This window comes from Psammomys obesus, unplaced genomic scaffold (genome assembly GCF_907164565.1).
Source record: "Psammomys obesus unplaced genomic scaffold, mPsaObe1.curated_primary_1811, whole genome shotgun sequence".
Classification (NCBI taxonomy): Eukaryota; Metazoa; Chordata; class Mammalia; order Rodentia; family Muridae; genus Psammomys; species Psammomys obesus.
In genome coordinates this window covers 2023115-2048270 of record NW_026596162.1, presented here as the reverse complement: position 1 = coordinate 2048270, position 25156 = coordinate 2023115, and the positions used below count along the sequence as shown (strand labels likewise).

General features: G+C 41.8%; 2 protein-coding genes across 4 annotated transcripts in view; one reads left to right on the top strand and one right to left on the bottom strand.

Annotated features, from left to right (window-relative positions):
* The window catches only part of Fars2 (phenylalanyl-tRNA synthetase 2, mitochondrial), a 403608-nt gene extending 402822 nt beyond the window's left edge, over positions 1-786 (bottom strand). For all 3 annotated transcript variants that reach the window (XM_055595241.1, XM_055595240.1, XM_055595239.1), the window contains exon 1: positions 614-786. The gene's annotated coding sequence lies outside the window, so the exon portion shown is untranslated. The remainder of the gene's footprint in view (positions 1-613) is intronic.
* Positions 787-1019: 233 nt separating this feature from the next.
* Positions 1020-25156, top strand: part of Lyrm4 (LYR motif containing 4) — a 125019-nt gene continuing 100882 nt past the window's right edge. Inside the window, exon 1 of the mRNA XM_055595191.1 lies at positions 1020-1462. Coding sequence (XP_055451166.1) covers positions 1377-1462 — 86 coding nt within the window. The 5' untranslated portion in view covers positions 1020-1376. The remainder of the gene's footprint in view (positions 1463-25156) is intronic.

Genomic DNA, 25156 nt, shown 5'->3' with positions numbered 1-25156 from the left:
AGATGATAATATATCTACTTTAATCTCAGTCTTATCATCAAAATTACTCTTCGCTATGTTTGGGGGCGAGCAATACAAAAGGAATGGCTCATTGCAATGTCATTATATAAAACAAGATTCCAAAACTAACACTGATGTTTTCAAAACACGATAAGGAGGATTAGCTGACTCTTCTCTTCGCAGAGTCCTAAAATGAAGGACCAGAGGAGGAAACTTAACTACTTTAGCAAGATGATCCATAAAAGCTGAATTCTGTGAAAAGCCCGCTTTCCGCCTTGGGTCTGAAAAGATGCCTCGGAAATCCCTAAAGTCCTAAGGGTTCCCTAATTAATAGTGACAGACTTTTATCATTTTTTACGCGCTTCAAAACTGTGCTTTTAAAAGTAAAAAAAAAAAAAAAAAAAAAAAAAAAGAGGTGCATGGTGTCCCAAGCCCAAGAGAGAGAGAGAGAGAGAGAGAGAGAGAGAGAGAGAAAGTAAACAAACAAAAACATTCTAGCTCCTCAATGAAGATCCCGGAAATAGGAAGTCACGGCCAAACGCAAAGTGCACAACAACCGGCGATCTGTCACCCCTACGCTGCAGTAAGGCTAGTGCAGTAAGAACGCACTCACCCAGCGTTCACCGGGCTTTTTCGAAGTCAGCAGCGCGGGCACAGCATCGCTCTGAAGTTACTGAGCTTAACCTCCCGCTACCCAGACGCCGTGAGTGCTGGGCGTCGCCATCTTGACAGGAAAAGGCCCGGGCCTAAGGTCCCTGCGCTCGCCCAGAGGGAAGCCCGAGCTCCAGGAACTCGCCAACTAGTTAGCGCCTCACCTTTGGCGCTTCAACCACTAGCCAAGATATTGATTATAAACTCTGACTGCCAACCAGGCTTTGCCAAAGCAAAGTCACTCTCACAGCTGCGCACTGCAGGTCAGGCAGCGCCGAAGACAGCCGCACCGAGCAGGGGCGGGGCGATGGGCTTGCTTCGTAACCCGGGCAACCGGGCCTGGGCAGGTTAGGGGGCGTGGTGTCAGGTCTCGACCACGCCCCCCGGCGGTTCGGAAGCGTGCAGGCTGCGGAGGCTGAGAGCCACGGTGTTCGGCCCGTGACCGTCCCGCCAAGGAGCGTGCCTGGGGCAGGACGGCCTGACCTCCTGCCGCTGGGGTAGCCTGTGAGCAACACGGAGCCTCCAGGACGCGAGCACCTCCTCTTAGCTGCCCGCCGCCCTGCCTGCGCCGCCTCCTCGTGCGCGGGACGCGAGCCAGGCCGCAAGCCAGGCCGAGCTTCTGCTTTCCAGCGTGCTTTTTGCATCGTTTGACATTTGGGTCCAGTTGAACTTCGGACCTCTACGAAGAAGGACCTGTTTGTTTTTGTTACTAGTTTGTTTCCAACATGGCAGCCTCCAGCCGCGCACAAGTTTTAGATCTGTACCGGGCGATGCTGAGAGAGAGCAAGCATTTCAGCGCCTACAATTACAGGTGACCCGGGGGGAGGGCCGGGAATCGGGTGCCCAACTCTGTCGCCAGGGGTCGCGGGGCAGCCTGGAGAGTGACAGGGTCCTGTGCCCTGATGCACACGTGCAACTGCCGACCCCTCAGGTGTGACCCTCGTGGCCAGGGAGGGGTGGAGCCAAAGGTTGCCCTTCAATCCGTGGGACATCTTCCCTGAACTGACACCAACGTAGGTACTTTAGGACCGTTGGTCAGTGTCTTGCGTAAAGCCGCAACTGAGAAGTTAGGACAAGCAAGCATGTGGCACACATGAAACTTGCCTTGAGAATACAAAAGTTGAAAGCAGTAGGTCCAAACCACAAGGCCACAAACTAAAGGCTTGCTCTAGGGACCCCTTTCATTTTCAAGGGTGTTTTAATTCACGACTTTGGTTCCAAGAACCAGATGCATTCTGATTAGGGGTACATATACAGGGAATGTTAAAGATAAAAGGAGTTGCTAAGCCTTTAAAAACTAAACTGTTTATCCTGCCTCTCAGAATTAAGATCTTCCCTCTACATCCTAGAGTCTAGGACATATAACAACAAGAGGACAGGAGTACTAATTCAAAAAATTTAAAGTTTAAACTTATTTTAAGTTACGCATAAACACACAAAAATTATACATGTTAATGAGGTACCATGTGTGTACCTCGCTTTCATTTAATAAAGCTTACATTTTTAACCCAGCCCATTTTTTCCATGCCTGGCCCATTCCCCTACTTGTGTATGAGTCCCCTATACTAATTTGCCAATGGTTCTGGTGTTGGTGTGTGTTTTTAATCCCAGCACTTGGGAGGCAGATCTCTTGGGTTCAAGGTCAGCCTGGAGTACAGAGAAAGTTCCAGGACAGCCAGGGCTACATAGAGAAACCTTGCTCCCCACCATCCCTGCCCCACCCCGAAAAAATAAGAAAGGGAAAAGCTCTCAGATCCTCCACCTTCACAGTTTCTGCATCTTTGATATTTCTGACCCAACATTTCTGTAGAGCCTTCCGGGTTTTTCTGAGATTTGGTGTCTTACTGAATAATTAACTGAATCCTCTGAGGTTGAACCATACTTCTAAGAACAAGAATCTGTTAAAAAAAAAAAAAAAAAAAAGAAAGAAACTAATTTTTTAATGGATTGCTTATTTACAGTTATTTCCCAAGTGTTCCGATTATTTAACAAGCTATTCTTCACTTTTTATTATTTCAGACATTATCAGCATTATACCCTTAGGTGACTGACTGGCTAGGCTATGAGCTGGATGGCCTTTCAGTTAACGCCTGAAACAGCCCTGGTTCTAGATGTGCCCTTCGCTAGGAACTGAGCTGCTGGGTTCTATGGAGGGCAGGCTATGCACAACCCCAGTCTGTGGACAGGTGCACCAAACCTCTCCCAAATAAGTCCTTCGTATTTTAGAAACCTGCTGAGAAAACACATTTGTCCTTCAACTTGAGAACAGCACATGGGCTGTACGAGTGAGCTCATACCCTAAGCACATGGTTTTACCTGAGGACAGTGGATTGGGAGGAAATGGGGACATAAATACTAAACCTCATGGTGGGAGTTTCCATACACATCTAGAACTAAGTGCTTAATATTGATGGAACACAGGAGATAGGTAAGGAAGTACTGGGAGTGTTCCTCGCAGTCTAGAAGATGCTCTGTCTCAAGAAATAAATGGACTGAAAGTAAGCAGAGGTTCACACTAGAGGGCACATGTGGGAACAGGTTGTGTAAAACACAGGTAGCAGCCTTTGGAGTAACCTTGGAGTTACTTGTTTTAGGATTCGGTTTTCTTGATGGTAAAACTAAGTCCTTGGACTAGACAGCCTCGTAAGGGACCTTTCATTTTTAGGTTTCCATCTGGAAGTCACTTAGAAGCCAAAACGCCAAGTTTTCCAAATCTGTAGAAGTCAACAGAAAAACCTAGGCTATGCCTAACACAAATTGAAAATGAGCTTCAGCGTAAGCAACTATATGCTGATATGCACTCAGAGAGTCGCCTGTGCCTCACACCAGATGTGTTTTCCACAGGAATCTGGTGGTCACTTTCTCCAGGTATCCTCTACCTAAAACCTGAGAACCCTGCTAGCATTACGTACCATGAAAATAAAACTTCCTTGGAATGAAATATGCCAGCCTTTACAATACTCTATATAATTCAAAAATAGCTCCTTCTCTCCTCTAAAAAAAAATTAAAAAAAAAAAGTCTGCCTTTCCAATAGCCCCTTCCATCCTCTCTCAAGGCGCAATACTGTCATGGCAGTCACCGAGGGGATCCATTGATCACTTCTGTGTGGCACAGTTTTCTGTTCTTTGTGTTATTAACACATTTATTTTTGACAACTTCCTGAGGTACTATTTTTCAGGAACCAGTCAAAACCGAACACTAGAGAAGACAACCCATAACAATCCAAACAGATAAAGTGGTGCTTGATAACCGACCTGGATATGGTGGGCAGGCCACAGCTGTCATCCTAACGCTAAGGAGGCAGGATGATGTGTTCAAGGCCGGTCTGGCCTACACAGTGACTTTAAAGCCAGCTTGGGTCACATACTTCTTTGACTCCAAAACAAAATGAAAAAAAAAAAAAAAGGAGTGAAATTTTTTTTAAATAATCTGCAAATTTTGATATCTAAAGTAACTATTACAGAAGTAGTCTAGACCTAGGTATAGGTCTTATTTCAATAGCATTGGCCCTGGCTGCCTCTCTAGGTTTCACCCCAGTACCAGCAAGTTTCATTCACACACACTTACCCTATATGCACTCTCTCTCTCTCTCTCCCTCTCTCCCTCCCTCTCTGTGCGTCCTCCCCCACCCACCCTCCCAGTGCTGGGATTAAAGGTATCCACCCCAAGGCAGTCATTTGAGTGTACCATGTCCTTTGGTCCTCAGGCCTTTTCAAGTGTTGCTTTGTCTAGCACATCCCTTTTCATCCCTATCCTGGATCCCTTCTCTTCCTTTAAAATATCCTAGTTACGTTATGATCTTCTCTGAACAAGGCTTCTCTGTATTTCCGTCATTGCCTAGCCTCCACTGCAGACAGTCCTTTTACCACCACCAAGACATCCAAACAGGCCCCATTCTTAGCTTCATTCAACTTAGTGCTTTCAGAAAATTTTTGATGCTCTCTTTGCCCAACACTGAACCTGGGCCCTAGAAAGGTAAGAGTTTTGGGCTTGACAACTCAAGTTCCGTCAGGAGCTCTATAGTGTGAGGTACGAACAGGAACATTTTTGCAGCTTGTTTTGATAGAAGCATATGGAGAGTGTAGATGATTCTACACTCACAGTCACTGGCATCAGATCAGTGGCATGCAGCAGCAGCATAAGCTCACGTAACTACAAGCAGAATATTGCACCTTAGATAATAAACAACAAGTCAGAGACTGGAAAGGGCCACATATACCGGGGCTTGTAGTCTTTGCTATGGAACCTAGAGTTAGTTCTCAGGGAACAGGCAGCCGAGCCACCTTTTTGTGGTTTCAAGTTGTCAAGTGACAACCAGATCTGAGGATTAGGTAAAATCCTTTGGGCAGCAAGATAAAAGAATCTCATGCTAAAAATAAAGACATCAGAAGGAGTTGATTGTAATAGTACAGAGGAGAAACTAGAGGACATAAGAAAACAGACTTTTGGTAAATAAGTAGAGTATTCAGACTCTGATGATTTGCATGCTGTCTTAGTCACTATTTTTCTATTACTGTAAAGAGACACCATGACTAAGGCTACAATGCTTATAAAAGAAAGCATTTCATTAGGGCTTGCTTTCGATTTCAGAGGGTTAGTGCATTATCATCATGGCATGAGAGCATGCAGGCAGAGATGGTGCTGGAGCAGTAGCTGATAGTTCTACATCCTGGTCTACAGGCAGCAGGAAGAGAAAGAGACTGACCCTGGCTTCTGAGACCTCAAAGCTCACCCCAGACCACACATCCTCCAGCAAGACCACACCTCCCAATCCTTCTAATCTTTTCAAACAATTCTATTGCCTGGTGACTTAAGCTTCAAATATATGAGCCTATAGGGGCCATTCTTATTCAAAACACCACAGGTGCCAAAATAAGAAAGAACATCAAAGGGAGCCTAGAGTATGGGTCAGGTTAAGCTAAGGCCCAGATAAAGAGAGACACAACCCCTACCATTAACTGAGTGAAACAGTAAAGAAATAGCTGATCTGGAGAGATTTCTCACTCACTCTAGGAATGTCCCCCAAATATGAATGGAGCAGAAGTCACCCTGCAGGAACAGACTATCACAGTCTATATTTCCAGATCCCAGCCCTAGAGCAGCCTGCATGGTGCACTGTGCCCATCTGGCCCTGGGAGCCACATACTTCAGAAACTAGCAAAGCTAATGGGAAACATGAATGTGAGTGGTGAACTACAGCTTGTAGTGGTTTTCAGGAAACACTTCCTAATGATGAATTGGCTGCCACTTGTTACACTGCTATAAACATATGCGTAAAAAACATTGTGACACTTGTTTCAGCCCTTTGGGCCTAACTCAGTTCCATTTTGATCTTAAGTCTGTGTATCATTTCTTACTTAGAAACTAATGTACCCCACAGAGCCTTTCATTTCTATAAAGGCATCTTAAACCCTCCAAGAATAACCTTGGATCTATTATCAAATCAGAGCCTCCTGTTACCCAGCACTTGCCTATCAGTGGGAAACTGCACCCCTCTTGTCTTTTTTGCCTCTTTCCACTTGACTGAGTTAGAGCTCCTGAGAGCCCACCCAAGCACCATCATATTAGTATTGGGTTCTTTGTGTTTTGTTGCTATTTTCTTCCTTCTCTGGGTGCTAAGGATCAGACTCAGCCACCACATATAACAAGCTCACACTCCACCCTAGGTTATAGCACTCAGCCCAGCTAAGTTCTTAACATTATTAGGGATATTTTCCCTTCAGTTTAAAAGGGAAAATCTTTTTTCCTCACGTTAAGTCTGGAAATAGTGCTTTTAAGACCTGTGTAAATCATGACTTACTGGAGAAGACGTTAGATCTCCATTAAGCAGCCAATTAAGGATTTTACTGTGAAACACCGAGTAAATTATACATCTTGGTGAAAACTACCTTTTCTATTGCAAGACAAAAGCAAAGTTTTTAAAAAAAACTGATTGCTTTGTTAAATAATTCTTGCCTTATATACTTGAATATTCTGAGTTCATGCAGTTGAGGTCATGCATAGCCCATGGCACATTGCAAGGAAGAATACTTGTGCTGCCCTTTCTTTTGTACCCCACAGAAACTGGAGGCAATTCCTGTGTGCTGAAAATGACTGCTTAAACATGGTGAAAGAACAATTATTAATTATCACTAAATGTGACTAAGTCTCAAAACCAATGTTTTCTTATATTACAGTTGTTAAATTTTGTCCTATTTGTTAATGATTTTGAAAAAAATAAGCTAAAATTAGGTAGTTATGATGAAGATACTTTTAAAAAATCACATTCAGCAGCTAAATTAGGGGATGAAAAGAATATATTCATTTTCACTCACTATTAGATGATAGCAGGAGCTAATTTGAATGGATTAGATGCAGATGTGGACCTGGAGCTCAGTTTTGCCGAGGATGCACAACACCCTGGTTTTGTTCACCAGCACAACATTTAAGAAAAGCAGAAGGGCACATTGCCACGCACTTACAGTCTCAGCACTCAACAAGTGAAGGCGGGAGGCTCAGAAGTTCAAGCTCATTCTCACCTACATAGCAGAGTTCATGCCCACACTGGGCTACATGAGACCTATGTACATCATTGCTGGGGTCTCTTGTTTTTTTGGTTTATGGGGTTTTATTGTTGTTTGTTTGGTTGGTTGGTTTTTGTTGTTGTTGTTGTTGTTTTGGTTTGTTTTGTCTTTGAAAGTATTTCCAGTTTGTATTTTTTCTATCTATACTTCAGCTTAACATTTTTAAATAATGTTTTAAAAATACTCTGTAAAATGGATCGTCATTTAAAAAATAATAAAAGAACCAAAGCAAAGGGAAAGTAGAGGTAGAAAATAGAGAACAAAAGACTACAAAATGCTACTTCAAGTAAATAGGCTGCTTGGAAAGAGTCTTAAAATCATTCTGCATTGTAGTTGGATAATACTAATTGTTTAAAAGCCATTCTATGTAAAAAGTACTGAAATGAAATAATAGAAAACTGACTGCTTCTCAGAGTCCACAACAGTAGCCCTGTGCAGACTTCACTAAGGAAGAAAAGTCTTTCATGCCATACCTCTAACCTTGTATGACACCTTTCCTGTCATTGAACTCTGCTCCAGGAAGTGTAGATTTTTACATTTGTCTTATCACTTACTTACTTAATTAATTAATTAACTGGTACTAGTAAATCTAGGAAAGTTCTACTCATTAGGAACCATGTTAAGTAGTAAAATCGGGTAGGGTGCCTGAAGCAAGCTATGAATTTGTAGATTTCCAGGGATTGACTAAGAGAAGGCCAGTCTTCAGACCATTGTTTGATCAGTAATCAGAATACCTGCATTAGTGTTCTTGTAACTGGGTCTCTATTGCTAATTTTAATAAGTAAAATAAGGGTTGCCAAAATCATGTTAAGATGTTATTACTATGGCATCTTAATATCTGCATGACCTCACGGGCACTCAGAATTCAAGAGAAATGAAATCTTGGTTCTTGAGCTTTGAATTTTCTTTACATATTGTTTCCAATATTATAACTGAGTACTATGAGTAAGGCAGTCTTGCTTATATTCAACATATAGACACTGTTTTTTTTTGTCATTAGTACCCAAAGCAGTGGTTGTCAACCTGTGGGTTGTGACCCCATTGGAATCAAATGACCTTTTCACAAGGGTTTCCTAAGACCATCAACAAACACAGAAAATTACATTAAAATTCATAATAGTAGCAAAATTACAGTTTTGAAGTAGCAAAAAAATAATAATTTCATGGTTAGGAGTCAGCGCAGCATAAGGAAGTGTATTAAAGTGTTGCAGCATGAGGACTTGAGAACCACTTGCCTAAAGGATACAACAACTATTTTTTCACAGCATTTACATTATAATAGGTTTTGGTAGCCATCTTCGGATGGTTAAAATATGCTGGAGAATGTAGTTAAGACTTATGAAATACTGTGTCATTTCCTATAATGACTTAAGTTCATTGATGGAATTACGTATAGGGGTGTGGAAGGTTCTGGAAGTAGGTCCCTGAAGATACAAGGGGATGCCCTTACATACAAATTGATGACTGTATAATTATAACTAATAGTGGTAGGCCACCTCTCAAGTTTTTTAAATTTGCCATATCAATGGTCATTTAAGCAACACAGTTAATCAGTTGAACCATCTTCTGTACCAAATGCTTATGCTTGCTTATTTGTTTTTTAGTCTAAAAATAGAACTCTACCATTGTGATTTATAGTTTCATTATGAAACTTAACCCTTCATTTACCAACTGATTGTTAGGAACTTCCCTTTGGCTGGACTCTGCTCCTTGCAGAGGATACAGAGATTAATAAAACTTACTCTGTGCCCCAGAGATGCTTACAGTAAGTTCAGTGTATAAACTGGTTTGTTCAACAATATGGTGATATTGGATCAGTAAAGTAATGAACTGGCCATTACAGAAACGGAAAGGGCAGCATAGCCCAACTTGAAGGGAATTGAGGCTGGCTGACCCAAGCCATAAAGAGAAGAGGTGGGAGCAGAGAGGACAGCTGTGACCAGCAGCGTCACTGGTGGCAGGTCTAAATTCTGAGAGACATGTCTTACTAATATCACAGTGCACCTTGAGAAGCCCAGAGTGCTTCAAGACATGACCCCATGTGGCCTGATAAAGTTAAGAGAGCTGGTGAAATCCACATGGAGGAGGCAGCAACTAGTGTTAGACAAATGGTTTTTTACTTTCTGAAAACACTCAAAAATTGTTGAAAGTACAAAATAGTAAATATGCAAACCAGTGACGTGGTTTGTTACTAAGTGCCTTACGCTGTCTATAATCATATGTGCCATACTCTGATACTATTGGCAATTCAGTGGGTGCTCACAGCGGCAGCAGCACAATTATGGGAGCAACAGAGTCGTGCAGTGACGTCGTCATGGCTGCCATGTCAGGAGACCACAGTATTTTGGGACATTGGTACAATCTTGTGGGACCTCATTGAATATACAGCTGGCACTGACTTGATTCTCTGAGTGTTAGTTTCATCCTCAGCCCTCCCTACCTTCTCACTTTCCTAATTATGCCTTTTATGTGTTGGTGTTATTAATTTGCCTATTAATGTTCATCAGTTCTCATTGACTTGATTGATCTGTTCTCAGGGTAATTATTTGTTTCATTTAACAAATGGCTGCTGCCACATTGAGTGCTGTTAATGTATTACCCTTATATTTAGTCTTTTGTTCCTGGGGTAATTTTTGAAATGTGTTTAAGCCTCTGTTTAGCCTGGTTTATTCAGTTGTTTATATTTTCAATTCATTATAGTTGGTGAAGATCACTCTTTGCTCATTTAATGACCTCATATGTTTTTTTTTCTATCTATACCACCATTTTCCTTAAATTATTATCTCTTCGCACATCCAAATAGCTAAGACTCATCCTGTTCTACCAAAAACCACTTCTGTAGGCAGAAATGTCTCACCTGAAATTATCCTTACCTTTGACTGAACAAAATGCAGAACTGAATGCAGAAGTATTTCCTTGCAGACAGATTGAAGGCAAATACAGCCACTGACCCCAGTGCTCTCCAGCGTGTTTTATTAGTTCAGCAGGTTGTTGCTGAGCACTCAAGTGACTTGGAGTATGGAAGGTCTGAGCCTTTCTCCTGATGGTACAGGGAGCTGTTACAGCACTGTGCTGCACCTCCAGGTTGAAACGGAAGGACCTAGTGATGCTTTCACTGTCTATTTATTGGCCCTTAACTTGATCTGGGAAGGAAGCAAAGCCCCAGTGGGTGAACAGTAGCCTAGAGCTCCCCTTTAACTATCAGCCTTTTGCGAGTAGTACTCTGCCCATGCGCACTTTTGTTGACCACAGCCAGCCTTTCTATCCGACTTAGTGCGCGGGTCATCCCTGCACCTCTGTCAGCATCAGAACCGCCACACAAAACTGCGACGAGCATTCGTTTATCCAGGACTCCTTCCTAGCCCCAGTTGCATGCAGCCTTTCTGGACCTTTCTCAGGCACATCCCCTACCCTTGACTCTCCACCTTAGCCATCCCATCCTGACTTCTCACCCTGTGTCTCTATGCTGCTATCTAGCCCCCTCTGTGTCTGCCCTCATCACTGTGAGGTTTCTCAGCTGCTCTGGCAACCTCTTCAACTGTGTGGTGTACCCTGGACTACAGATAGCCACCAAATAATTTCAGCTGAGACCTCATGAAGCAGAGGAGATTTTAATTTGAACACAAAACTCCAATCCCTCTCCCCTTTATTTCAGAGGATCCATGTAGCATTTGAAAATTAATTCATGGAAAATTTTCATGCTACTTTTCTGCCTTCTCTCTTAGTCTTCAGTCCAAACTCCTTGCATGTTCTCATGGAGACTTTGCCTTTGTGTGGTCACATACTGATTCCTCTACTTGTATATCCTGTTCCTGTTAGCCAGTCTCTGCAGATCATTTAGACTTCTGCTAATGCACCATTTCAGAGGAAGCTCTGCGCCTCCCACTGCACTCTGCTCCCTTACTAAAAAGCCATAGCTCTAGGACTTCTCCTTGCTTTTGGGATCCTTCCCTGCTTAGGCATTGGCTCGCTGCCTCTTTCCATTGTGTCTTGTTACCTTCCCACTTAAGGATGCTCAGAGCCATGGCCTTTTCTCAGGCTCTTAACTGTTCTGTTCTTCATTATGGACTGTACTAGCTAGTTTGTTGTTTTTTTTGGTTTTTTGGGGGGGGTGGGGAGGGTATTGTTTTGTTTTGATTTCGTTTGGTTGGTTTTGGTTTTGGTTTTGGTTTTTTTGAGACAGGGTTTCTCTGTATAGCCTTGGCTGTTCTGGACTCACTTTGTAGAATAGGCTGGCCTCGAATTCACAAAGATCCACCTGACTCTACCTCCCCGAGCGCTGAGATTACAGGCACATGCCACCGCACCCAGCCGCACAAGCAAGTATTATGTCAACTTGACACAAGCTAAAGTCATCTGAAAGAGATCCCCAGTTGAAAAAAATGACTCAACCAGATTGGCCAATGAGCAAGCCTGTGGGGCATTGTCTTGATGTTGATTAATATAAAAGGGTCCAGATTCCGGTGGGTGGTGCCACTCCTAGACTGGCGGTCCTGGGTGCTATAAAAAGCAGGTTGAGCAAGCCATGAGGAACAAGCCAGTAAGCATGTTCCCCATGCATCAGCTCTGCCTCAAGGTTTCTGCCTACGTTCCTACCCTAACTCCCCTCAGTAATAGATTGTGAATCATAAGGTGAAACAAACCCTTTCTTCCCCAGCTATTTATGGTTTTAGTGTTTTATCATTATCAGTAACAACCCCAACTAAGACAAGGCTCATTCTTTCCCACTCGCCTCCCACTTAGCCTGGCCCAGCAGCAGTGTTCATTCCCAATCCTGTTCACTTCTCCATAAGGACACACCAGCTAAGGTCTAGCATTATCTCCATTTCCCTAACTAGTCTGATGGCAGGTCCAGGATGTCAAGTTCTATGTGTGTTTGTTCACCATCACTCTGGCATAGACAGTTAATTGGGACAGACATAGGATGTGGCAATCTATGAATTCCTCTTACGATGCTGTCCCTGACTTTCAGATAATCTATGCAACCTTCTGTCATAATATTTCCCCCAATGCTACCTTTTCACTGGAATGCCACCTTTCAGACTGTGGTGACTGCGTCAACTTAGAATTCCATCTGATTTTTGTATGTTTATTCGTTTATTTTGATGTTGTTGTTTTGAAACAGGGTCTCACTGTGTAGCTCCAGCTGGCCTGAAACTTGCTATATAGACCAGAACAACTTGCCTGGAATTCACAAAGAGCCATCTGCCTCTGCCTTCCTAGTACTGGAATTAAAGTCACTGACACCACACCATAGGCTATAGATACATGTTTCAAAACATTTATTTAGGAACTCTTACACAAGAAGAACATCTGGGAGCAGTATCTATTAAACTTTCAACTATGAAACGACAGCTTTGACTATGCTTCACCTCTCTTAAACAGGATCTCTTATTTATTTGAGATTCTCTCTCTTTCTCTCTCTCTCTCTCTCTCTCTCTCTCCCTCCCTCCCTCCCTCCCTCCCTCTGTAAGCTCTGAATTTAGAATTAGAATCCAGCGCTGAAGTAATGAACCACCGTGTTTGGCTTTTATGTGGGAACTGGGGGTCTGAACTCAAGTCTTCATGTTCACACAACAGGTACATTCCTGACTGAACATCTCCCCAGTCCCATACTGCCACTTTCAACTTGTAACACATTGCCATTGTCACTGTGGCTCTCTCAGTTCCTCATGCTTCCTAGAATAAGACATTACCAGTACTCTGCCTGAAGCCAGTGCAGAACTGCTCACCCAGAGTGAGGGGCTTGGCTTGGTATTGAGTCTTCCTGTATTCTTACTGACGTGACCAGCTGTCCCAGACAGTGGTCTCCCTTCCCTACTTGCATCCCTTTGGCTCACCTTTCCCTCAGTCTTTTGGATTTGGTCTGGCCCAGGAAGGAGGAGCAGAAATGTCATGGCAGTGGGATTTGTGCTATAAGTAGACTAAATTCATGAAGCATGATATGTTGAAAATACACTTTCTTCAACATCATTTTCTGGAGCTGCAGTGTAGCTTAGTGGTAGGGCAGGGTAGCTTAGCGTTTGCCACCCCTGGAAAAAGGCTTCTGTTGTAAAATGTGAAAGCCAAGGGGGAAATACCCTAAATCCTGAGGCAGCTCAGATGATGAGCAGAATCTGGTCCTTGCCCTTTGCAATGTACGCTGGTGATAGTGGACGTTTTATCAGGACGCTGCGCTTGGTTTCATGGACAGTTTCAAAGGTCAGAAGAACGAGTCTGGAAGGTAATGTGTGGGGAAATAGGCTTCACTGTTATAATGAATTAGAAAACTGAAATGCAGAAGCTCCTTGTTTTCTGACCTCTGCTGCTATCACACAGAGTTGCATTTCGTTGTATTAACGTGAATCTGCAGCCTCTTGAAGGGAATTGAGACTGCATTCTCCTGACCCAGGGAGTAAGGATGAATCGAATGCTTCTTTTTGCTTCTGTCTTTTCCCCCCTCTTAGAATAGTGGGAAGAGTTACACCTTGCAGTACAGCATGTCTTAATTTCAAAATTCTATAAATTCATTTGTCAGCCAGGTGGAAAATGTTTCAAATGTTTTTCTCTTGATTGCTATTTTTTGAGTCATTTCCATGTGCAAGGCCTGCCTCTTTCTGCTTCTTGGGATGTGCTTCTCTGTGAAACAGATACCCTCAAATGGTACCTGGGTAGATGAGAACAAACTAAACTCTGGAACCATGTTTAGTATTGGTGAATCTTTCTGTGCAGTTTTCCTTGGGTGTTCTTGGCTGACTGGGAGGAGGACCTATCTTGAATACCAAAATCCCCAAATGTTCAAGACCGTTAGAGTAAATAGCATAAATGCTATGGAAATTGGGGTCACTGTGTTTTTGAGGGGATAACAAAGAAAAAGTGCACATGCTCAGTCCACATACTACTTTGCTTTTGGTTTTTTGTTTGTTTTGTTTGTGTTTTTTTCATACAGTTTTAGTACTGGTTGTTTGAATCTTTGGATTCAGAACCTTGCAGATATGGAGGGCTGACTGTACTTCCTACCCCTTGACTTTGAAGTACAGGTCAGAATTTAGGCTCGTCCATTATTTCCCAAATAACTACTTTTTTAACCTTGCCTTGGCCTTGATCACAGATTTAGGACCTATAGTAACCACAGCGCATTTCCAGAAGCTCACAGCTTCATCTGTATGGAGAGTCAGGCCCCTGTTCACTGTTGTCAGAGACATCTCAGCTCTGGATCAACCCCCTCCCCAGAATAGCTCTGCCTGCATTCACCTTTTTAAGAGAGAAGGTAAAGCATAATTAAAAGCTGTCACTTCATAGTCGATAGTTTAATAGAGATTGTTTCCAGATGCTCTTCTTGTTTAACAGTTCTTAAGCAAATGTTTTGAAACGTGCATGTATACCCTATGGCAATGTTACCACAAGGGGTGTAGTTTCATAAATTGAAAAGAAATTAGCTTGGTTACATTGCCACATTCCAAGATACCAGCAGAGGTATGGGAGTAGTGTTAATGAAAAATATTTCTGCATTGTAGTTGTAATGGGAGACCAAGAAGTGGATAGGTAAGAGGCCAGAGGAAGAATGGGTATAAAATGTGTGTTATTTAGAAGAGCAGACTAAAGCTGGGAAAGTTATTGTGCTGGAGTAGGGGCATCAGTGATAGAATATTGGCCTGGAACCACACAGAGTTCTGAAGAGTAGCCACTGGTGGCCCTGTTTACCTCACTAGAGAAAAGCATTTCTGGACCACAGCCTCTTGCTCCAGCAGTGTGAACTTCCTCCCTGCTGAGGCACTGAGCTTCTCTTTAGAATTTCTCTCTACTAGTGCTGGGTCCTATCCCCATGGGGATGATGAGGATATCAAGACTAGCTGTATCCAAGGAAGCTCAGAACAGAAAACCAGGTTTTGCTTGAGTATGGCCTTACTCTCCAAGAGCCTCTAATCTTTTAAAAACATGCATGGCCAATGCTGTTGGGATGCTGGCAAGGAATGGTCTCTACAGCCTATACCTTACTGGTCTCATCCTCCTCACCCCATCACAGTCTGGCTTAATGCTTCTCATGTTCCTTTTTTGTCTTGACCATATTTGGTATAATGTCACCTTCTGACCCTTCCTTGCAAGACAGTAGGTGTCTCATCACCAATCCAGTTTGCTGACTCTCCTCTTCCCCTGCCTCTTTTCCTTTGACAGTGAAGGCTCCAGTATTCCATCTCTACCTTTTCACATAATCCCAAAATCCCCTTAGTAACAGTGGCTTCCAGCCCATGTGTTTTGATAATTTCTGATAGCTAATCCTTGGCTCCTGGACCACACCCTCATCTTTCCAAGGCCCTCCTGGACATTTCTGGGTATATCACCAGTATCTCAAGATGAGCAGATATGAGCTCTGAAACTGTACCCCGCCTAATCTGTTGTACCTTCCCAGCAAGCTTGGGCCTTCTTTCCCCCCCCCCCCCCTCATGGTCTAGACATTCATTGCTTAAACTGGAAGTCATATTGATTTCTCCTAACTTTGTATGAGGTCATAAGGTCTTTATTTCCCATGGAGTCTCTCTTATATATTCCCCTTACCGGCTGCCTTTGTGTCCTCACAGTGATGACCTTTGTTACCCATCAGTTTTATCTGGTTTTGTTGTAATTTCTGTTCATCACTCTGTACCAGCTCTGGATTGTATCAGACATCCTCCATGCTGTGGCCAGGATGCCCTGCTCCATCAGCAGTCTGACTGTAAAAAAAGAAGCATAAAGAATTAACAGAAGAACAGTTCTTCACAAAAAAGCTAAACTTTTTCAAGAAAGTTTGAGTAGGATGTCTTCAGACGAATACATGCTGAAGACAGGCAACTCCAGTAAATAGTGTGGGACTATGGATAACTTATAGTGTGGGATATGAATAACCTATGTCCAGGATGTTGCTTTGTTTGTCTATATAAAATATGTTGAATTTGTTTATAAATTTCTTATAAATTTTATAAATTTGTTTATAAATTCAGAATTTGTTTATAAATTCAGAAATCTAATTGGTTAGTTTTCTGCTACTGAAAATATTAAAGATTAACCCCAGGTCAAAATTTGAATTTCTTTCCTAGCACACAGAAGCTATAGCAAATAAATAGGATCATAAAATTAACATTTTATTGTTCTTCAAAGATCTGTATTCACTTCACTGCTTGCACTGAATTAAATTACTTTAACTATTTGTTTATATAAAAATAAGTCAAGTAGGTTGAATCAAATATGGATTATTTACTAAGCCCTTGAACTTTCTTTTAAGAACTCACAAATTTGCTTTTTTACCTAATCTATGTGTCTTATGTGTAGGAGTTTGAATAATCACTAATGTTTCATTACACACAATTCTGTAATAAGAAAAGAATTCTATACTGTGAATATAGAGTTACCCTGCGGAGTGCATCTTGGGTAGCATTCATTTACCTCAATACTGTCATTTGCTATGTTGGAGTAAACTTTCTTAGCCCTGGTCTGGAATCTTACTATCATTTCATTTTGTTCCAGATTGTCAGTGAAAACTTCCAGGGTTGGGGATTCCGTGGTATAATTATTGAGGCATATATGAGTGCCTAAGTTAAGTTCCCTAGCACTGTAAGAGAAAAAGCTTAAAAAGAAAGAAAATTTTGATACTTCTATCTCTTCTCATATAAAACTGGAGCTATTTATTCTTGGTTTAACTAAATCAACTTTTTCTTAACCGAGGAACCAGTATTGTATGTGAGTATTTTAAATGAAAACATCTAGAAAATATGGAAAGAAAAACCAAAATAAGAGCCAGAATGAGGTTTAGAAGCATGCAGGCTGCTTGGAAGACAGAACAGTTGACACCAGGATCACCATGCCAGATTTAACTCAGAGCTTCTCAGGAGCAACTGCAGGAAAGATGGTACTTGGTTCTATTGGTTAGTGGCTACAACATGGAAACAGCCAGTTGCTAAGAGGAACTGCAACTCTTTTTCATATAGTTCTTTCTTTGAAGGTCAACATCCTCCTATAAACATAGCCAGGGCTGCTTAATAACTGGACACTTTCTGGGAAACTAAAGAGAATTGTATCATCTCACAAAGGAAAATGCTGGGATATCACTAAGTGATAGTCTCCTTAGACTGCTGTCATGCATGACATCCCTTATTAACTATTCAGCAGGTGACCGTCTGGCAGCCTGAAAGGTGGCTTCCTGGTATCCTGTGATGTTGGCTAATGGCATACCACAGTAATGGATAAGCTTGCAGGGAGCCAAGCTTCAAGTCCCTAGTACACCCCACAGATAAAGCTTAGCGGATGGAGAAGACTGTACAGCCCATGTGCCTTTCCACCAGTACTCCACAATAACATTCTCTTCAGTTTTGACATGTTCCAAATAGAAATGGGTAAGAATTGTTAAACTGCCCAGTGAAGCTTGGGCTTAGCTGAAGGCCAGTCGTTTGCCTTATCCCTAAGAACTTATGGACAGAGCATTAGAGGCCCCCTAAGAACTGTGTACATTCTAGTTCCATGCCACTGAAGTTTTACTTCAGGGACTATTGTGGTGGGCCATCTGTTGAGAGAATTTGTTTCTTTGTTAATTTGGCTTTTTAAAAAATAACCTTTATTTGAGATCTTAAAGAAAATTCTAAAATGAATCCATACATAACTCAATAGTTTGAGGTAGGCGCCACCCACTAGGGACAAGTGTTCAAATGCATGAGCCAGCACAATCACCATTTCAGCTACCTGTCTCCGCCCTGCAATGCTGGGTTACAGGTGTGCGTGCTCGAGCCCATGTTATTTTGGTACTAGGAATTCAAACGTGGATCCTTACGCGTGTATAGCAGGCGCTCTTAGCCACTGAGCCATCTCACCAGCCCTCTGACCTTATATTTTGAGGCAAGGTTTGCCACTGAACCTAGAGATCACTGGTTAGACTAGTTAGGACTACTTAGGACTAGTTAGCCATCAACCTCCAGGGATCCACTGTAAACCCCTGCACAGAGTTTACAGACAAATTCAGCTTTCACATGGGTGCTGAGATTCGGTCCCAGGTCATGTTTACATGTCACTTCACCAACAGAGCCATCTCCGCTTCCCTTGAGGTCTTTAATATTGAAACACATTTGTGGGCCAGGCATGGTGGCACACGCCTTTAATCCCAGGCAGAGGCAGGCAGATCTCTGTGAGTTCGAGGCCAGCCTGGTCTATAAAGCGAGTCCAGGGCAACCAGGGCTTTCTTACACAGAGAAACCCTGTCTCAAAAAATGAAATATCAAGGAAATACATTTGTGAGAATGGAAAGTAAACTCCCTAACTTCACTATTTACAACGTAGGTTAAACATGAAGTTTTCTTTGCAACGTAGTGAATTTTCCCCTGCCCTTTTATCCTTTCCTGTCCTGGGCTCTCTTTGTAGACCCGGCTGGCCTCGAAACTCACAGCAATCTGCCTGCCTTTGCCTCCCTGAGTGCTGAGAACCCTTACCCTTCTTAGCACATCATACTGGCTGCCTCCTTTGTAACATCACTCTGTTGCTTCTTCTGTGTCTTCTGCCTAAACAAAGCATACTCCTCAGTGTCCAGAATGTGTTATAGCCTTTGAAAATAACATCATCCATAGCCAAAGATACATTCCAAGACCTAAGCAGCTCAGTAAGCAGAACTGGGATCAGACTGTGCTAACTGCAGACTTCTAAAAGGCTGCATCAGCTGCCTGTAGCCAGGCTTGTTATGATATGATCTGAAAAGAGAGAGGTTCTTTTCCTGTTGGATAAAGAATGTCAGTCCTCTAGTAGAATGAGGAGATTTAAGCCTGTGTTAATAATCAGAGTACTAGACTGCAGTATTTATTTGACCTACCATGTACCTTGTGCTTTGGCAGATAACTACCAAATACCATACATACAGTGTTAATTACCATTGCTGGGAGGTGGGGGCTTGAATAGTAATTTGGGTGTGTGAAGTAGAGGTGTATTGTTTTGTTTGGGGTGTTTCATGTTTAAGGTAGTCTCAGGTAGCCCATGCTAGCCTCACAGTTTCTATGTATCAAAAGATGATGCAGTTTTGTGCCTCCTGCCTCTACTTCCCAAGTGTTGCTAAACTACGTGTGAAACACAACTGGTTTATATGGCTGGGGATCAAGCCCAGGGCTTCATGCATGCTTGGCAAGCAACTTTTTGAGCTGAGTTACATCCCAGCCCAGTAACAAATTTTCAAGGACAAATTTTGCTTGGTTTTTGTTTTTTTGTTGTTGTTTTGTTTTGTTTGCCATAAGATGCCTCTTTTTGGTGCTGGAGCTGTTTAGACCATAACCTATAGCACATACTAGATGATGTGTAGATAAATTATGAAGATAATGTAACATATAAAGTGTTTTGACCCACTTCTAAGAACCACATAAATAGTTATTTGTGTTGTCAGTTGGCAAGGAAGCAACTATCAGATGACAATACAGTATCCAGGTAAAAACCATCTCGGTAGGATGTTATTCCTACCCATCCTCAAGTGATGAAGAAGTCTGTTTGGGTTGGGTTGGGTTGGGTTGGGTTGGGTTGGTTTGTTCGTTTGAGAGTAGGTTTTGCCATGTTGGTTAGGCTAGCCTCAAGATCTGTATCTTCCTGCCCCAGCTTCCAGTGATATTTGTAAATTGGTGAACCTTGGAACCATGCCAGATTCCAGAGATACCTTTTATAAAGGAAAGATGAGTTTGAAGCAATCCAGTGGCTAGCAGATTTTATGTGTAAATTCAGGTGTCTTTGTATAAGTATACATATAAAATTGAGAACCATTCATCTCCAGTCAGATAATCAGGGGTGAGCCCCAACCGCGTGTATGCCAAGCATGTGATCTACCACTGAGCGCAATCTCACCCTTAGTATTCAAGAGCTAAGAGAACATACACCCAGCTTGTTCTCTGCAGCCCTTTCAAAGCCAGGACACTGGGAACACTCACCTAGACTTTGACCATGTTTTAATCTTTACACAGTCCAGGGCCAGAGCTTTATTTACCCTTTGCAACCCTGTGAGTAGATGTGCTTATTATATCCCTGAGGTATATTAGACAGGTTTGATTCCCAGTTTGGTTGGCTGGTTTCACTTTTGGAGATTTCTTTTGTTTATATTGTTTTGGGTTATTCAGCTATCTGGCCTTAGAGAAGGGAGTGGGCGTTGCTCTGCATCTTGCCACCCTGTAAATTATCCTCGATGATACACTGAGCTCTGGTAGATCACTTACACTCACCCTTTTTGTCTTTCCTTACCCATCTATTGCTAGTGCCTGTGCCTGGTGACTACTGGTAACAAAAAGGATAAAAGGGAAGGCGGTTCAACTTGATAGGCTATTTTAATGAATTTTCAAGTTCATTGACTAGGGGAGATTTCCATTGTTCGTGAGATTGTTTTTCTCCTAAAGTGGAAACTGCAGGATTCATTGAACAGTCTGCTGTAGGTATTTATTCCCCATAAATTTTAAATACTTTAAAGGTCGTGTCTTACATTGGCTAGCTCACACTATAATTTTGAAATAAAAAATAATTATGTCTGTAGCCCAATATTTAGGCCTATTACATAATGACAGCTAAGGTTTCTTTTCTGGCACGGTGCCAAGCTCTCTTGGGGACTGAGGTGGACAGGAATTTTCATTCCTAACCATGGAGACTGTACATCAAAATATTTGTAAAAGATGCAGCCGATTACTAAGGAAACATGTAGATGTGAAGAGATTGCTAAAAATCTTCTGTTTACTTGTTCATGAGGGAAGTCCGCAGGACTCTGCAAATGAAACCTGGTTTCTCCTCCTAGTTTAGGGACCAATGACAAGGGAACCATTGACCTCTGGGATTACAGCTTTCAGAGTAGTATAAGTCTAAACCTCCAGGTAAAGGAAAAAGGGTCCTGCCCTTCTCCATGTGCTGTATTCCCGGGCGCAGGCACGGCAAATCTGTTTGAAGAGTAGCCTTTCCTGTGATCACTTGGTTAGCATTTTGGAAAGTCTTGTTGCCTAAAAATCGTAACTGATAATAGACCCAAGTGATAATGATAAGTTTAAGTTTGAAGAGTGCAAGTGCCTTTAAGCATTGTGAAGGATGCCAAGACAGAAAGGCTCCTCAGCTGTTCCCCTAGGGACAGAGATGAGCACCTGCTACAGGACAGTGTCCTTGCTCACTCTCTGCTAGTCCGTTAATTTTTTTAAAAGATAATGTTATTTTCAAGTGTGTTTATAGAGCCTTACCCAAAATTTGCAATTCTAAGAAATTATTAAGCCATGTTCTAAATATAATGTGGTTTACACCTATTTTTTTTTATATTTGCACAATTTTATTGTTTCGTTCTTTTTATTTGCTTATGTGTTTATTGAATGCTTAGGTTGGTACTTGAATCCTACAAAGGAAGCTGAAGGACTGTGGTAGAGAATCATTCGTAGCAGCATCTTTTAAGCTGTGGAGTCTCCCCTTTGCCCTATTGTATCTGATGTCAAAAGTGCATCCAGGTGGCAGTACATACCTGTACTCTACCTGTGTTCACCTGTGCAGCTGAACAGGCCTGCCATTCCAAACAACCCTTTTTCTTGGCAAGTTCTGAAGTATATTCACATTGGTTCTAAAATTTTTTCTCAAACCTCCCAACTTCCTCACTTTTTTTCTTGTAATTGTTTTTCTTGATATATAAGCTAGATAGTATAGTATTGCTTAAAAAACAATGAAACAAACAAAAAAGCTTAGCTGTCTTAGCTAATTTCATTTGACCTTTTTTCAACTTTATGATTTTAAATACAATGTTTTCTGTTTTCTCAGAAGGACTGTACTATTTTTTTCTGGAATATATGGAAGTATTTAATTTGTTAAATTTAGCATTTTATTAATAAAGATATTTAAACCATTAATTTTCATGTAAGTATGGCTTTGACTACATTCCAAAGATTTTACATATTATATTCTTATTATTAAAGATATTTTAATTGTGTTATGAATTTCTCCCTAGTCCTTTTTTTTATTTTTTAAATATTAGTTACAATTTATTAACTTTGGATCCCAGCTGTAGCCTGCTCCCTCATTCCCTCCCTTCTTCCTAGTCCTCGTTATTGTTCATGCACGTGCTTCCAGGGTTAGGGCTTGTGCTACTCTATTTACGAGGTTGTGATGGTGTTTCTCCTATGGATGTCACTGCTTGAGTCCCCAGAAATGATCTCATCCATTCTCTGGAAAGATTGCCTTGTCTTATGTGCACCACTCTGGCTTTCCTGACTGCTGTCTGACCTTTTTATAGATTCTCCCATGTCTGTACTTTATATTGTAGGACATCTCCAGGACTCTGACCAAAGCCAGATTCTCTCTGGCATCTACTGGTTTCGCTGGGAAAGTTCTTCTGACCCTGTGGTTGCCTCACACTGTGTATCAATAAATTAGACTCACGACCAGCCTATCTTTCACCTGAGCTGTGAAGCCTTATTTCTGGAACTCCACTGGAAACAGTACCTGTCGTCCTGGAGTTAGTAGTGTCTCTAATATCTCAGATCTCTGGGAAGCTGCATAAGAAACTGAGCATTAAAAAAAAAAAAAAAGAAAGAAAGAAAGAAACTGAGCATTATAGTGCTACCTCAAACTCCTAGGCATATATCCAAAAAATGTTCAAGTATACAACAAGGACGATTGCTCAACCATGTTTGTAGCAGCTTTATTCATAATAGCAGAAGCTAGAAACAACCGAGATGTCCCTCACTTGAGGAATAGATACAGAAATTGTAGTACATTTACACAATAGAATACTACTCAGCAATTAAAAACAAGGAAATCATGAAATTTGCAGGCAAATGGTGGGAACTAGAAAAGATCATCCTGAGTGAGTTATCGCAGAAGCAGAAAGACACACATGGTATATACTCACTTATAAGTGGATATTAGACATAAAATATAGGGTAAACATACTGAAATCTGTATACCTAAAGAAGCTAAGCAAGGAGGACCCTGGTTAAGATGCTCGATCTTCATTCAGAAAGACAGATGGAATGGACATCGGAAGAGGGAGAAAACAAGGAACAGGACAGGAGCCTGCCACAGAGGGCCTCTGAAAGGCTCTGCCCTGCAGGGTATCAGAGCAGATGCTGAGCCTCATAGCCAAACTTCGGGCAGAGTGCAGGAAATCTTATGAAAGAAGGGAGAGATAGAAAGACCTGGAGGGGACAGGAGCTCTACAAGGAGAGCAAAAAAGAAAAATATTTGGTCCCATGGATCTTTTCTGAAACTGATACTTCAACCAAGGACAATTCATGGAGATATCCTACACAGATGTAGCCCATGGCAGCTCAGTGTCCAAGTGGGTTCCCTCAGGGACTGTCTCTGACATGAACTCACTGGCCTCCTCTTTGATCACCTCCCCCTGTCAGGGGGGTGCGGCCTTACCAGGCCACAGAGGAAGACAGTGCAGCCAGTCCTGATGAGACCTGAGAGGGTAGGATCAGATGGAAGGGGAGGAGGACTCCCCTATCAGTGGAGGGGGGGGGGGGGAAGGGAGGGGGGGGTTGGGAGGAAATAATGGGAGGGGGCTACAGCTAGGATGAATCAACTGTCATTAATTAAACAATAAATAAATTTATTAAAAAAGAAAGAAACTGAGCTTTAATTACATGTAAAGAGCTGGTTGCCTGAGGGGCTAGAATAGGAAGGAACAAATTTTCACCTCATACTTTTTTTTTAATTTTTGTCTTCAAATTTTTTATTTTAAATTTATTTAAAGTCAAGAAGCGTCCTCCTTCTTGATTAGCTTCTTTAGGTATACAGATTTCAGTATGATGATCCTATATTAAATGTCTAATATCCACTTATAAGCACCTTACACTTTTTAGACCTGTGACTACTTTTGAAAACATTTATCTGAGAAGTATAGTGTCTTAGTTTATTTAGCCACTTCTTCAATGTCGAACATGTTTCTTTTTTCCAGTTTGTAATGCATATATATCTGTAGTGAGCATTCTGCAAATAACTTTTTCTAGATTACTTCCATGGGATTAGTTACCAAAGGTGGATTTTGCAGGTTAAACTTGAAGAATATTATTACTCATTATTATGCTATAGTTCCAGCTCATGTTCCTACCAGTATGGTGGATAACCTGTTCCTTGGCTTTTTCTAAATATGTTGGCTGAAGACCAGACAAGCTCTACTTTATTTGTGTTTCTTGAATGATGCCTGGGGCTGGCCGTTCATACAGATCTGTCTTCCTAAAGTTAGTCTCTGTATGCCTACTTGTAAAGTTCTGTTCTGTACCTCTTACTCATTGATTTACCATGGTCTTTTTCTTTTTGCTTGCTTTAGTGTATAGTGGTTTTTGGAATAGGATATTAATCCTCTGTTGTATTTGTATCTAACTGACTTAGATCTTTAGATATGAATAGAATTTGCCAAAAATAAAAATAAACCTCCAGCAAAAGAACATTTTATGTACACAGAGTTAGCTCGCCTCAAGGAGAGAACTGAAGCATGCCTTTCCATCTGGCTGGTGATTTGTTCATATACAAGGATCTAGAAGGAATGAAAGAGATGCCCAGGTGTCCCAGAGTTCTTGATAACTCACTTGACCATGATCTCTGGACAGTGGAACACAATGAGAAAAATTTTAACAGAGAAATGTATTGATAGCTGCTCCAGAACTCAGAAAATTTGTTTTAGTCCCCAAAGTGTATTTTCTCATGGTAATTTAACCACCTTGCTCTACGACCCTTGGGTTGTCGTTGCTTCCTTTTGAAACAATTAAACTCAATTATTTCACTTTTCTTGGTGCTTATATCAACAGCTCTTTCTCTCTAAGGCTCTCAGCCACTTGTCTTTTTGTAAGACATGTTCGACACTTGAACTGTTTGTGGGAACACTTGACAGTGTTGAGAGATAAGCTTTTCTGTGCCAGAGACAGTTTTTATAATGCCTTCTCAAATGAGTAACAGCTTGGCTTGGCTTAGGCCAGGAACTTATCAAATATTGGATAGTTTGTTAACCTCAGTGGAATAG